Genomic DNA, 14,899 nt, shown 5'->3' with positions numbered 1-14,899 from the left:
CATATGTTTTCTTTCAGTCTTTTCCAGCCTTTGGTTAAAAACAGATTCCGGGCGGGTCAGGCAGTAGCACAGCGGGTTAAGCACATAATAATAATAATAACAACCACAATAAGGCTACAACAAGGGCAACGAATGGGGAGGGAAATGGCCTCTACGAGCAATGGATTCATGGTACAGGCACTGAGCACAGCAATAACCCTGGAGGCAAAAAAAACAGATTCCTGGTAAAGGTTCCATTTTACTTTACCTTTATTGAAAATGTGAGAAATTAGAGTATTCACATATCTTGTAGCACTACAGCTGATTTATCCATTGTGGTGTTCTCTCTTCTGTTACCATCCTTTTATACAGTGGTAATAATGTATGAACTCTAACAAGGGTGCAATACCCAGCTGCCCCCCCCCCCCTTTCATTTTGTTTTTGAGATGCTAAATGTATGTTTTCATTGGGGAAAAGAGAGAATAAACAACTTTAACTTTCAGATAGTCATACAAAAATTTGTGCATTGCCTGATACAAAGAACCAGGCTCAGTATATTTTAAATCTGATTATAGGATTTGGATAAGCATTGAAATTAGATACTAAATTGATTTTGTGAACTCAGATTTTAATTGTTGACACCAAGAACACTTTTATTTCTGCATTCAACCAGGAATGTGAATTGTTCACTCTAAAAGTTTTTAAAACTTCTAAGGGGAGTCAGGCGGTAGCACAGCAGGTTAAGCACATGTGGCACAAAGTGCAAGGACCAGCATAAGGATCCCGGTTCGAGCCCCCTGCTCCCCACCTTCAGGGGAGTCGCTTCACAAGCGGTGAAGCACGTCTGCTGGTGTCTTTCTCTCCCCCTCTGTCTTCCCCTCCTCTCTCCATTTCTCTCTGTCCTATCCAACAACAATGATAATAATAATAACTACAACAATAAAACAAGGGCAACAAAAGGGAATAAATAACTATTTAAAAAAAACTTTTAAGAGACAGAACTATATTTGGTGAGGTATAATTATATATACTGTATATAGTTACGCTATTAGTGGCAATCAGATTAAAATAATGAGGCTTGCATCAGTTTTAGGTATTCTCATTAAAAGCCAACTTTTGACAAAAAGGAATATTGTTTCTTCTCAGATTCATATGCACATGTTAACCTAGAATTCTCTGGCTGAGCCAGGAAATGTTCAAATGACTGAAGAAATTCATGTCATCTTTATAGGGTTCTCCTTTAGATGTTCTTAAAGATGAAAGAGTTCAGTACTGGATTGAGAATTACAGAAATTTATTGGATGCCTGGAGGTTTTGGCACAAACGGGCTGAATTTGATATTCACAGGAGTAAATTGGATCCTAGTTCCAAGCCATTAGCACAGGTAAGTACACTGTTTTGAAGAGAATCAAATTGTAACATATGCCTTTTCAACCTTATAATAGGTGCTTGTACCATGGTATCTATGATAGACATTCAATTTAATAAATTCTTACCTCATTCTTTAGTTTATGTTAGCTTTTTGCTGATGTCTTTATCCCGACTGAACTTTAATGTTGGTCTTCCTCATTTTTGGCCCTGCTGTTGTCTCAACAGTCACCGTGTTGTATTGAACTTTAGTCAGAGAGGGCATACAACAGACGTAGATGATCTTAGAAGCCATAAGTCAGTCCTTGAGATGACTGAATTTTTCCAGTATACTTCAAGCCCTTTCAGAATCTCAACCATTCTGTGACTTTTTTAGTCCTATTTATGAAGATTTTCTATACTACTTATATGTAGTAAGGCAGGATTTTTTTCTTTAGTACATGTGCATTTATGTTTTTATCTTATACATGAAACATTTTTTCTTGTATTCAAAAAGATATAAGATCAGTTATCACATGAAGCACATTACTTGAAATCACTATATCATAATCTAGATGTTAAATATCAATTGTATCTTCTGTGTGAGCATTGGATGGTGCTGTTTTCTTATTTTGGAAATTTGAGACATAGGAACTTAATAGTAAAATAACCCAAGCGTTTTTAAAGTAACATTACGAGTGTGGGGGTAGATAGCACAATGATTATGCAAACAGACTCTTATACCTGAGGCTTTTTCAGGTCTCAGGTTCAATCCCCCGTACCACCATAAGCCAGAGCTGAGCAGTGCTCTGGTAAAAAAAAAACAAAAACAAAAACAAAACAACTATGTATTTGCCACCTATACATTATGTTTTCAGAAAAGTCGTGACATATTTTTCTATGCAAAAATGAATCATTTTCTGGGTAACTCTCTCCCTCTCCGGCGGGGTGGTCTCCAGGGGAAAGGTAACGGGCTGGTTCTTTCTCGCTCACGACAGGGGTGACACGAAGTAAAAGACACCAGGGAACTCAGCGTGAATCTAGAATCTGAGTCCTTAGAATCCCAGAATCCTAGAGTCCGTTTATTAGCAAAGTGGACATGAGTTAAATAGAAAAATCAATGAAGGTAATTATTGTTGAAATATGACAGAAATTACAGGTTTCTTAACAGTCAGCATGCCCCTAAGGTAGGGGGCTGGTATGACAGGAATTGATGAGATACAAGACAGTTATTTTCCATGACACAAGATTTGAGAGAAGCATAGGGGTTAAACCTGTAGGGTGAGACAGAGAGAAGATGAATATCAAAAGGCCATATAGTTTGGAATTTCTCTTGTCTGAGGTGTGTGACGAAGTGTGTGATAAGGTGTGTTCTTCTGTGATCAGAAGGTGACTTAGAATAAGTGAATCTGCGGCCATGTGGCCTGTGGTTAATGGAGGGAAGTACTGGGGTATCTGTGGCCCTGAGAGTCAAGAAGGAAAGAACCAAGTCTGAGTTTCCCCCCTTATGCTCACCTCGGTTGAGAGAGACTTACCAAGAGGTTATCTTCTCAGACCTCCATCCAAAGATGGGGGTAGTTCTCCCTAAGCTCTATCAGGCTTACACATGTTACCAACACATCATAACTTTTCTGACAACCCAATATGTGTTAAATAGTCTAGAAGTTCAATTGAAAAGCAAAATGAACAGTTTGTAATGCTTTTATTCTAAAATTAACAGACTGGGTGGTGGCACACCTGGTTTAGTGGACATGTTAGCCATGCACAAGGACCCAGGTTCAAACCTCCAGTTCCTACCTTCGGGGGAAGCTTTCACAAGTGGTAAAGCAGGTCAACAGGTGTCTTTCTTTTTCCCTTTTTATCTCTCCCTCCCCTCTAAATTTCTCATCATCTCTTTCTAGTAAATAAGTACATAAATAAAATACATATTTTTAAAAGCTAAAACTATTTGCCACTTAGGACTCTTGGCGTCTTTGTTTCATACAAACTAAGTGCTTTGGAGGCCAGGTGGTGGCACATGTGAATGGGCATACATGTTTCAATGTGTAAGGACCTGGGTTCGAGCCCCCAGTACCCACCTGCAGGGGGAAAGCTTTGCATGTGGTGAAGCAGGGTTGCAGGTGTCTCTCTCCCTGTCACCCCCTTTCCTCTTGTTTTCTAGCTGTCTCCATCAAATAAAGGTAAAAAAAATATTAAAAAAACTTTTAAAAATGAGTACTTTGCAAAAAAAATTTTTTTTCATAGACTATTATTACTGATTAAAAGTCATGTTTGGGTGGTTGTAATGTCAGTGTGAACTCTAACGTCCTTGCTTTTTAAAAACATTGGAATCTAATGTTTCAAGTTTTTCTGTGGATATTAATGATTAAGAATGTAATTAAAGATTTAGTACAGGAGAGTACTAAAATAATATAACTGCCATGTAAAAAACTTAAATGAGGGAGTCCAGTGGTAGCGCAGTGGGTTAAGCGCATGTGGCGCAAAGCGTAAGGACCAGCTTAAGGATCCCGGTTTGAGCCCCTGGCTCCCCACCTGCAGAGGAGTCGCTTCACAGGCGGTGAAGCAGGTCTGCAGGTGTCTGTCTTTCTCTCCCTCTCTCTGTCTTTCCCTCCTCTCTCCATTTCTCTCTGTCCTATCTAACAACGATGACATCAATAACAACAACAATAATAACTACAGCAATAAAACAAGGGCAACAAAAGGGAAAATAAACATTTAAAAAATTTAATGAGAGCTTATTAAAAACTTAGCAAATAGAAAATTATTTTATAATGTAAAATAAAGTTAAAAATCATTTAAGAGTAATTTTTTTCAGGTCAAAATTTTATTCTGCTGTGGTTTCCATTATGGATTATAATTATTCCTCCCTTCATTTGTTTTATAGGTGTTTGTGAGTTGCAATTTCTGTGGCAAGTCTATCTCTTACAGCTGTTCAACTGTGCCTCACCAGGGCAGAGGTTTTAGTCAGTATGGTGTCAGTGGCTCACCAACAAAATCTAAAGTCACAAGTTGCCCTGGCTGCCGAAAACCCCTTCCTCGATGTGCACTTTGCCTCATTAATATGGGAACGCCTGTTTCTAGCTGTCCTGGTATGACTTTATGCTATAGTATACATTCCTGAGGTGAAATTGTTCATAGCCAGGTGGTTTAATGTTATAAATAAAAGACGTACTAGACTGAATGATTGATGTTCTAAGAGAGCTGATTTACTTGTATAAAGGCTTTTTGTTTTCTGTAATTTATAAAATCTATATCCATGTTATATCATCTCACAACAGCTGACCAATTTAAAGTTTGTGAGAAGAGCTGGTTGTGGAAAAGACTTTTGTGCCTGAATCTCAGAAGTGCCCCAGGTTCAGTCCCTACTATCTCAGTAAGCCAGAGCTTCTTGCTCTGGTTGAAAAAAAAAGGAAAATAAAATATTTTATTTTTAAAAGTTCCTGAGAAGTGCTTAAATATTAAGTAATTTTATGATCACAACATTTTATTATTTCTGCTGAGGAATTCCCTTAGCAGATTAGATTCCCTTAGATTTTATATTTAAAAGTTAGTCTGCCTTCACTTATGCACAGATTCCTTCTTTGAATAAAGAGCTCTTCATTATCTCAAAGAAATTTCACATTTTTTTTCTAATTTCATCTTCAAATCAACCTATGAAGTACATAAATACAGGTGTTTTTACTTCTAGATTTTGATACTGTTGATACTGTATCTGTCATTTACCTAATAAACAAGTATTTTAATGGTTAGAAATAATAGGATTATTGTTTTAAATTTATAGAAACATAGGAAGCATTTGAGGATGTAGGTAATTGGATGTAATATGCCAATTATAAGTAAATAAAGCTGCCATATAATCCAGCTCTTCTCTCACTTGAAAATGATATATGGCAAAGTATTTACTTACTTACTTACTTAACTAATTATTTGGTCATCTCTTGAACCCCACCATTCTAGAATGACTTCTTCCTCCCAGATAGAGACAGAGAGAGACAATGAAAGAAACCACAGCACCAAAGCTAGCTTCATTCAGTACTTGAACCTAGGTTAGACACATGGCAAAGCATGTTCAAGTGAACTCTACTGCCGCCCCTTAATTATTTTGTTAAAGACTAATTTATTTGTTAGTAAGAAAGGGGGGTTGGGGAAAAACCAGAATAAACTCTGGCATATGTAGTGCCATGGTTTGAACTCAGGACCTCATACTTGGAAGTCTTGCAGTCTTCAAGATCGAGCCACCTCCTGAGCTGTAATAGAAATTTTTTAAAATACATTTGAGTAGTTAGCATAATAGTATAATGATTAGTGAATTGGTACAGTGTCAGAAATCCTGTTTTAATTCTATTAATGGCTCTGTAATACTCTATCTGTGAGACTTAGAGTTGTCGGACTGGGAGTTCCTACCTATTGGGTTGTCACAAAAGTCATGTCTTTTTCAATGCAAAAATGTGTCATGACTTTTCTGACAACCTAATAGGTTATGGAATTTTATAATTCTGTAAATAATCTATTTTGTTACATTAGTATCAGTAAGAAGTATATTCAGGTATTGTTGGCTAAGTACTTTTCAATTTAGAGGATTTTTTTTTTTTTTTACTAACACAATGAGTAATATTTTCAAATTAACATGATTTTTATTTTAAATTTTAATCAGTGATTTTCATTTTATACATTGTAAGTTACTTCTTTATGATTTGGAGTATCTACTGTAATGAAAGTAAGATAAAATACAACATAAAATATTCTTTGTGAACTGAAATGTATAAAATTAGTCACACATAATCGATTTTTTGTACCATCATCCTTTTAGCAAGTTATATTGACTAGAGTATTATTTCTCCTTACTAATTATTAGCTTTTCAATTTGATACAGTCCTATTTGTTCATTTTTCATTTTGTTTCTCTTGCCCATTGGGTGAAATCTTCAAATATGTCTTTGATGTTAAGGTCCTGAAATGTTTCACCAATATATTCTTCTATGTGTTATATAGTTTCAGGTCTAATATCCAGATCTTTAATCCATTTTTAGTTATTTTGGTGCATGGTGTGGAGACTTTCTTTTCCCCATTGGGCAGTTTTGGCCCTCTTATTGTAAATAATGTGTCTATACATGTGTGGGTTTAGGTCACAGTATTTTTCCTAAACATTCTGAATTGTGAAACAGTTAAACTTTCTGAGATGAATGAAGGCTATTATATGTATGATTTAGATATGGATATTGTATGTAACTTCAAGGATTGTATTATATCTAGTGTTAGGGATACTGAATATAGTGTTAAGAATTTTAGAAGGAAAAAACACTTCTTTTATCTGAAAACCTTCAGAAAAAAAGCACCTCTTGTAAACTTGGTTCTTTATAATTTAATAGATTTAAATATGCGAATTATGTTTTTTAATCTGAACTAGATATACCATAAATATTGCTATTTTTATGTGATTTATGTTTTGACAATTTTAGAAACATCTTTCAAGGAACTTTGAATAAAATATTGTTATATAACTAATGGTGGTTATTTTCTTTAACCCATAGGAGGATCCAAATCTGATGAAAAAGTTGATTTGAGCAAGGACAAAAAACTAGCTCAGTTTAACAACTGGTTTACATGGTGTCACAACTGCAGGCATGGTGGACATGCGGGACATATGCTTAGTTGGTTCAGGTAACCAGCACATTCCTTCTTTAATAGTCTTGGAGTTAAAGGAGATAAAAGCAGATGACCTTTTATCTTATATTTTGTTGATCGATTTTAACTCATGATTATTATTTATGAGAGGAGGAGGTGATGGAGTATCACTGGCTTATGCAACGCTAGGGATTAAACTCAGGGCCTCCTGATTGAGGTATCCAATGTTTACTGCACCACCTCCTGGGCTGCACTGAACCAGATGATCTTTTAAAAAGTTCAAGCTTATCGTAGGGATAGATAGCTTAATAGTTATACAAAGAGACTCCCATGCAGTCTTCCTGCACCACCATAAACCAGAGTTGAGCAGTGCTCTGGTAAAAAACAAAGTTCAAGCTTGAGCAGATAAAATAGCTCACATGGATAGTGGGTTGTTTTGTCATGTGTGTGACTCAGTTTTGAGCCTGGTCCCCACTGCATTGAAGGAAATTTCCATTCTGTGATTTCTTTGTGTCTATTTATTTAAAAACAAGCAAACAAACAAACAAAACAGCTTTATACAAGAGGGCAGGTGAGGTAGCATAATGGTTATATAAAGGACTCTCATACCTAAAGCCCCAAACTCTCAGGTCCTGTCCCCTCCATATTTTTTCTCTTTTTTGCCACCTGACAAACTCACCGCTGCTGATAGCTGTTTTTCTCCCTTTATTTATTCTTTTTGATAGAGACAAAGAAATTGAGAGGGAGGGGGTCGGGCGGTGGCGCAGTGGGTTAAGCACATGTGGCGCAAAGCGCAGGGACCGGCGTAAGGATCCCGGTTTGAGCCCCCGGCTCCCCACCAGCAGGGGAGTCACTTCACAGGTGGTGAAGCAGGTCTGCAGGTATCTATCTTTCTCTCCCCCTCTCTGTCTTCCCCTCCTCTCTCCATTTCTCTCTGTCCTACCCAACAACGAACAATATCAATGGCAATAATAATAACCACAACGAGGCTACAACAACAAGGGCAACAAAAAGAGGAGGAAAATGGCCTCCAGGAACAGTGGATTCATGGTGCAGGCACCGAGCCCAGCAATAACCCTGGAGGAAAAAAAAAAGAGAGAAAAGAAATTGAGAGGGAAGGAGGAGGTAGACAGAGTTAAAGAGAAACACCTGCAGCACTGCTTCACTGCTCACAAAACTTCCACCCTGCACATAGAAAGAGGATCTTGGATCTGGATTCTTTTGCCTGATAATAGTTGTGCTATACCGGATGCACTACCATCTGACTCCCTTTGCATTCTTAAACTAAAACGTTAATATGTGTATGTTATTGTTAAATGAGTTAATGTTTGAATAGACTCACTTAACTTTATTTGGGGAGATGAAACTTCGGTTTTTTTACAGTTGAATGCTAGCCTATCATATACAGTTAATCCTTAAAAAAGCACAGAGTTCCAAGTGTTGAAAATCTTCATAAACTTTTGGCATCTCTAAGATCTAACTTCAAGTCCCCATTGGTGTTCATGGCAGATTGGTCCCACAAACCAGCCCCCTACCAAAATTTGTAGATGTTTGAAACCTTTTATAGTCTTCCCGCCCTTTTTATGGGGGATGAGGGACTAAAGGGGAGAGATCCCAATAACAGTAGACTCAAGATAGTTCAGTGGATAAAATGTTGAATCCTCAAGCATGAGGTCCTGAGTTTGAATCTTTGCTGTGCATATACTAGAATGATACTCGTCTTCTCTGTCTCTTTCTCTCAAAAATAAGTAATTCAGTTTTTTAAAAGTAAACTCATACAGTTCAAGACTGTATTGTTCAAGGGTCATCTCTGTAATGCCTGTAATACCATGATTTAATTATAAATTGATAAAATACCTGCCTAACAACTTCTTCAGCTATCTTTCATGCAAGCTGGTTATGTAATAAGAATTTTATGCAATGTAGACTTTCATGACCATATTTAATTATCACTTTGAAAACTGCGAGTGGTGTGACCTTGTATTTATCATTATTATAAATTTTACATCCAACTTACTATGTTGGCTCTTAATTTAAATTCTGAGCACATCATGTAATCTTCATAACTGAATAATATCTTGTTACATATTTAGAAAATAAAACTACTTTATTAGTAACTTTCTCCCCAAGTCAAACTTCCTATCTAATCTAACACTTTCTGTCATTAAGTTATAATTTGTTTTTGCAAATGATGTTTTGATAAACCATATATATAGATAAAGTACAACATAGATAAATAAATGTACATACATACACATAATTTAAATTTTTAACTGTTACTTGACCCATTTTTTTTTTCAGGGACCATGCAGAGTGTCCTGTATCTGCATGCACTTGTAAATGTATGCAGTTGGATACAACAGGGAATCTGGTACCTGCTGAGACTGTCTAGCCATAATATGTTGTCACCTAGTCTTCAAGTGTGGAGTTTTCTAATAAATGTCCTTCATAGCTCCAAAGAGAGAGTGAGAGAGAGAGAGCTAGAAGGAAAGAAAAGACAAAGGAAAACATACCTCATAATAAGCCACTATTGACTTTCCTGTAATAGGAAAATAAATCATTCTATCAAATCAGCAATTTGATGTTTGAGTGATTTTGATATGCTTCATAGAGACTTGATGTTGAAATGAACATCAGAGTGTAGGCATGAAATTTTATTCAGTAGGTTGAAAAAATTGATTTTTCAAAACCTTTCTAGGATTTTTTTTTTATGGACACTTTACAATCAGAGTTTCTATAATAACCAAGAACAAACCTTAAACCCATATCTTCCAAGCTAAAATTTGGAATCTTTGAATAAAATCTGTATAATTTTTAAAATAAAATAACCAGTTCAAAGATTCAGATGCTAATCTCTCCATGCTTAGATTCCTTTTGATGAAGTTTCAACTATAAATTTTTACTTGGGAGTTGGGCGGTGGCGCAGCGGGTTAAGCGCACGTGGCGCAAATCGCCAGGACCTGCGTAAGGATCCCAGTTTGAGCCCCCGGCTCCCCACCTGCAGGGGAGTCGCTTCACAAGCGGTGAAGCAGGTCTGCAGGTGTCTGTCTTTCTCTCCTCCTCTCTGTCTTCCCCTCCTCTCTCCATTTCTCTCTGTCCTATCCAACAACGACGACATTAATAACCATAACAATGTTAAACAACAAGGGCAACAAAAAGGAAAATAAATAAATAAAAATTTTTACTTTGAGGATTGAAAAGCCTTCACCACACACTGGAACATAAATTTTATCAGAGTATGATTTTTATATATTTTAAGGAGACTTTTCCATCATGTGTTACCATATAGAGTGAGAAGTCTTTTGGCACAAACCATTATTGTCTTCCAAGGAAAGCCAAGATTGAGACTGTATCTTTTACTTTAAAAAAAAAAAATGCACCATGTTAAGGGGCAGGTTATATAATTTTATTTTTAATGTGATTTGTTGTCAGGGATTTTCTCCCTATTAAACCATCATCTTATGCTCACTTTCTAGAAATATTTTACTAAATACAGTCTATGCAAGAGTGTATGTGACCGACCATTCAGCATAATCTCTCATTACATCCTGAAGTCAAATTCCCTTTTATGTTGAAATCTCTTATTCTTTCCAAGATAGACTTAGAGATGTTGGAGAAGACAGGATCATTTTGGAGAAAATTTTACTTCAAATATAAGTTTCTGGACAAGTATACTTAAGACAATTCAGGGCCTTTATTTTTGTTAGCCTCCAACCTTTTCATATCTATTAATAGATAGTTGGAAGAGAAATTTTAAAAGATTGGTAGTACACTTCTCTAGCATTTGACTCATGAAGAGTAGTGAGCTTCATTTCACAGTCAAAGTTAATATTCATTGATTAAAAATTAAGCCTAAAATTTATTTTTCAGATTTTAGAAAAAGAAATACTTTAAACTGAGGAATTTTAAGAGTTTTGTTGTTCATATTTTTTACCTGATATAACTGAAGTTTGAGTTGTGACTTCAATGCTGAAAAAAAAATGTATATTAAATTTATTTTTAACTTTGAAATCCTTTTCTCAAATGTTCTTTCCTGGGAAAATACTACATTATCTACTCTAAATAGCTCACCTACATGACAATACTTTTTTTTTAATGAAAGAAGTGGGGATAGTATTTTTTTAATACAAATTGCTAAAGGAACTTTAAAAACCTTTTTAAATGTAAAGCTTCCTGATTTCAATCTCCTAAAATGTTACCTTTGGTACTACTGATTTGAATGTTCCTTTCAAATTTACTATGCTGTAAATGTAAAATGTGAGCATTAAGAGATGTTAAATTATCATATACATTTTCATTTTTTTTTATCTAAAGTAAAATAAAATTATTGAATCTATATTTAGAGTTATATCTAAGAAATTTTTTTGAAATGCAGTAGAAGGAAACAGGTGTAAAATTTACGTAAATAAATTCTTTATAATCATATAGAGGACATGTTCAGGATTGTTTATGCTTATGTGTCAGCCTCCTAGAATTTTCTGTGAAATCTGGATTTCTATATGTGTATTATGTTTGCCTTTTAGTGTATGTGGGTCATGAACAAGATTTCCTGTTTACTACTAGATCACTGATATTTGGGCTTACGAACTTACGTAAACATATTCAGTAGTACTGTTTAATAAAAGTGTTTTTTATTGATACTATTTTTTAATAAATCTCAGGTGAAGTCAACTTGTCTAACTGAAAAAAATGATGTGTGACTATAAATAATAGTATTTATCTTGATGATAAGTTGAATACTTGATCTTAGAAGTAACACTTGTTAAATTTAATTTTTCTTAGTGATTTAATAGTGGTTTATATGATATGGTTTACAGGATATGGTTCCATATTACACCCCATTTGCCACCAAAGAGAAATAACATTTTGTAAACTGTCTCTCAGTTTAATAGGCATTTCAGGATGGTTATTATTCATTTTAAAATAATTTTTAAATGAGTGAAGAGAGAGCAAGTGATAGAGACCAGAGCACTCACTGTTTCACTCTGGCTTGTAGTGTGCTAGAGTTTGAACCTGGGACCCTTGGGATCTCATGCATGTAAATCTGGTACACTACCAGCTGAGCTAATTTCCTACCACAGAGAGACAGACAGAACACAGCACTACTTTGTTCTTGGTGTCGGAGCCTAACCCTGAAGCCTCTGAGATCTCAGTCATGAAAGTCCTCTACTTAAACCACTGAACTATCTCCCTGGCCTTGATTATTTTTTAAAATGTTGCACTTCAGACAAGCTTTCCATTGTCAATCTTATGTGTAGTATTATAATTAGAATAAGTAGGGTGTAGATATTGCAATGGTTATGCAAAGAGAGTCTCATGCCTGAGGCTTCAGAGTCCCAGGTTCAGCCAGAGCTGAACAGTGCTGTGGTTAAAAAAAATAAATAAATAAACAAAAATTTTTTAAATGAAATGAATTTTAAAAAAGACAGATTAGGTCTGCTTAACCGCATTCCTACATTTAAATACCATTTACTTTGACTACAAAAATTTAAAGTATATGTGGTCCGGGAGGTGGCTCTGTGGCTAAGGCACTAGACTCAAGCATGAAGTCCTCAGTTTGATCCCCGGCAGCACATGTACCAGAGTGATGGCTGGTTCTTTCTCTCCTATCTTTCTCATGAATAAGTAAATGAATTCTTTTAAAAAAATTTAAAGTACAGACTTTGATTTTTATTTTATTTACTTTTACCAGAGCACTGCTCAGTTCTGGCTTATGGTAGGTAGTTGTAAAGAACCGAGTCTGAGACTTTGGAGCCTCAGGCATTAAAGTTTTTGTGTTGTCATTGTCTTCCCTGCTTTGCAGCTTTTTTTTTATATGTTTATTTATTTATTCCCTTTTGTTGCCCTGGTTGTTATTGATGCCATTGTTGTTGGATAGGACAGAGAGAAATGGAGAGAGGAGGGGGAGAGACAGACACCTGCAGACCTGTTTCACCACCTGTGAAGCAACTCCCCTGCAGGTATGGAGCCGGTGGCTTGAACCGGGATCCTTAACGTGGTCTTGCACTTTGTGCCATGTGCACTTAACCCGCTACACTACCACCTGACTCCCTTGCCCTTGTTGTTTATCATTGTTGTTATTATTGCTGTCATTGTTGTTGGATAGGACAGAGAGAAATGGAGAAGGGAGGGGAAGACAGAGGGGAGAGAAAGACACTTGCAAACCTTCTTGACCACCTGTGAAGCGACTCCCCTCCTGCAGCTTATTTTTAACTAACTTTTTTATAGACAAAAGTGCCAATACATCACTCTACCTATATGAACAGACTTCCTTAATGGAGTTTTATACAGTGGAGAAGTGAACTGAAGGATAAATCTTTAAAAATTTGGCAATTCTGACTTACTCTTGAAAATTTGAAATTTAGATAACAAAATTCAACTCTTAAATACTGATCATCCTAAGAGGAATACTAGTATTATCTTTGTAATGTTTCCTTTTCTGCCATTCTAATACTCATGGTGTTCATTTAAGGGTTTTAGGAGAAATAGAAGTACGCTGTGGGATTTGTTGCCATAATTGAAGTGAGTGGGTAGTAATTAGTTGTACTTGGCCAACATCCGTTCAGATGCAAGAATGAGAGGAGGGAGAGATGTGCTAATCAGCATCCTTGTACTGAATATTTGGAGCCTTCCCAGAGATGGGGTTCGTTTGACAACAGCTCTTCTATCTAAAATCCTTCATCCATTACATCTGTTTTCCCTCAGGCCTAGAAATTTTGATGGTTACCTTGTTTTACATTAAAAGTAGTACTTTGGGGAGGGAGGAGTGGGTGGTAGTGCACCAGGTTAAGTGCTAGTGCAAGGAGTGCATAAACAAGTGAGCATTTAAAAATAAAGCCTTGGGAGTCGGGCTGTAGCGCAGCGGGTTAAGCGCAGGTGGCGCAAAGCACAAGGACCGGCAGAAGGATCCCGGTTCGAACCCCGGCTCCCCACCTGCAGGGGAGTCGCCTCACAGGCGGTGAAGCAGGTCTGCAGGTGTCTATCTTTCTCTCCTCCTCTCTGTCTTCCCCTCCTCTCTCCATTTGTCTGTCCTATCCAACGATGACAACAACAATAATAACTACAACAATAAAAAGGGCAACAAAAGGGAATAAATAAATAAAATTAAAAAAAAATTAAGCCTTGACCTTTAAAAAAACAATGCCAGAATTATGCTGTTTCTAATATATATTATACTGCAGTTACATATTTTGTTGACAACAGTTAAGTTCTCACAGTCATACATGATAGAATGATAGAATGATGGGTGCTGGGCAGTGGCCCACCTGGTTAAGTGCACACACTAGCATGCACAAATGCCCTGTCCCCACCTGCAGGGGGAAAGCGAAAGTGGTAAAGCAGGTTTGCATCTCTCTCACTCTCCCTCTCTCTCTCTCCCGCCCTCCCTCCCTCTCTCTCTACCCCCCTTCCCTCTCAATTTCTCTATGTCCTATCAAACTAGATAAATAAAGTTAAAAAAATCTTTAAGAAATTACCATGATAGAATGAAGAACCCCTTTATATATTTTTAAATATTCCCTTTTTGTTGCCCTTGTTGTTTTATTGTTGTAGTTATTATTGTTGTTGTTGTTACTAATGTCATTGGATAGGACAGAAAGAAATGGAGAGAGGAGGGGATACAGAGAGGGGAAGAGAAAGACAAACACCTGCAGACCTGCTTCACTGCTAGTGAAGTGACTCCCCTGCAGGTGGGGAGCGGGAGCGGGGGCGGGGGGGGGGGGCTCGAACCGGGATCCTTAGGCCAGTCCTTGCGTTTTGGGACACCTGCACTTAACCCGCTGTGCTACCGCCCAACTCCTCCGAAGAACCCCTTTTTAACTGCAAATGGTAATGAGTTCATGATGATAATGTTCCATGGTGAAAAATGAATAGTGCAAAGTCCCTGTGCTACATATAATTAGTTAATACAAAAATATTTTTTCATCAATTTGGAGCTATGGATTATGCAT

General features: G+C 36.6%; 1 protein-coding gene across 5 annotated transcripts in view; it reads left to right on the top strand.

The window, feature by feature from the left end:
* Nucleotides 1–11,621, top strand: part of MIOS (meiosis regulator for oocyte development) — a 36,412-nt gene extending 24,791 nt beyond the window's left edge. For all 5 annotated transcript variants that reach the window (XM_060196183.1, XM_007533157.3, XM_060196184.1 and 2 more), the window contains exons 9-12: nt 1,211–1,363; nt 4,211–4,415; nt 6,857–6,986; nt 9,252–11,621. In XM_060196183.1, the coding sequence (XP_060052166.1) occupies nt 1,211–1,363; nt 4,211–4,415; nt 6,857–6,986; nt 9,252–9,342 (579 nt within the window). In that variant the 3' untranslated portion in view covers nt 9,343–11,621. The remainder of the gene's footprint in view (nt 1–1,210; nt 1,364–4,210; nt 4,416–6,856; nt 6,987–9,251) is intronic.
* Nucleotides 11,622–14,899: the final 3,278 nt, after the last annotated feature.

The sequence above is a fragment of the Erinaceus europaeus genome, chromosome 8 (genome assembly GCF_950295315.1).
Source record: "Erinaceus europaeus chromosome 8, mEriEur2.1, whole genome shotgun sequence".
Classification (NCBI taxonomy): Eukaryota; Metazoa; Chordata; class Mammalia; order Eulipotyphla; family Erinaceidae; genus Erinaceus; species Erinaceus europaeus.
Note: the sequence above shows the minus strand (reverse complement) of the source record. Positions and strands in the feature narration are given on the sequence as shown.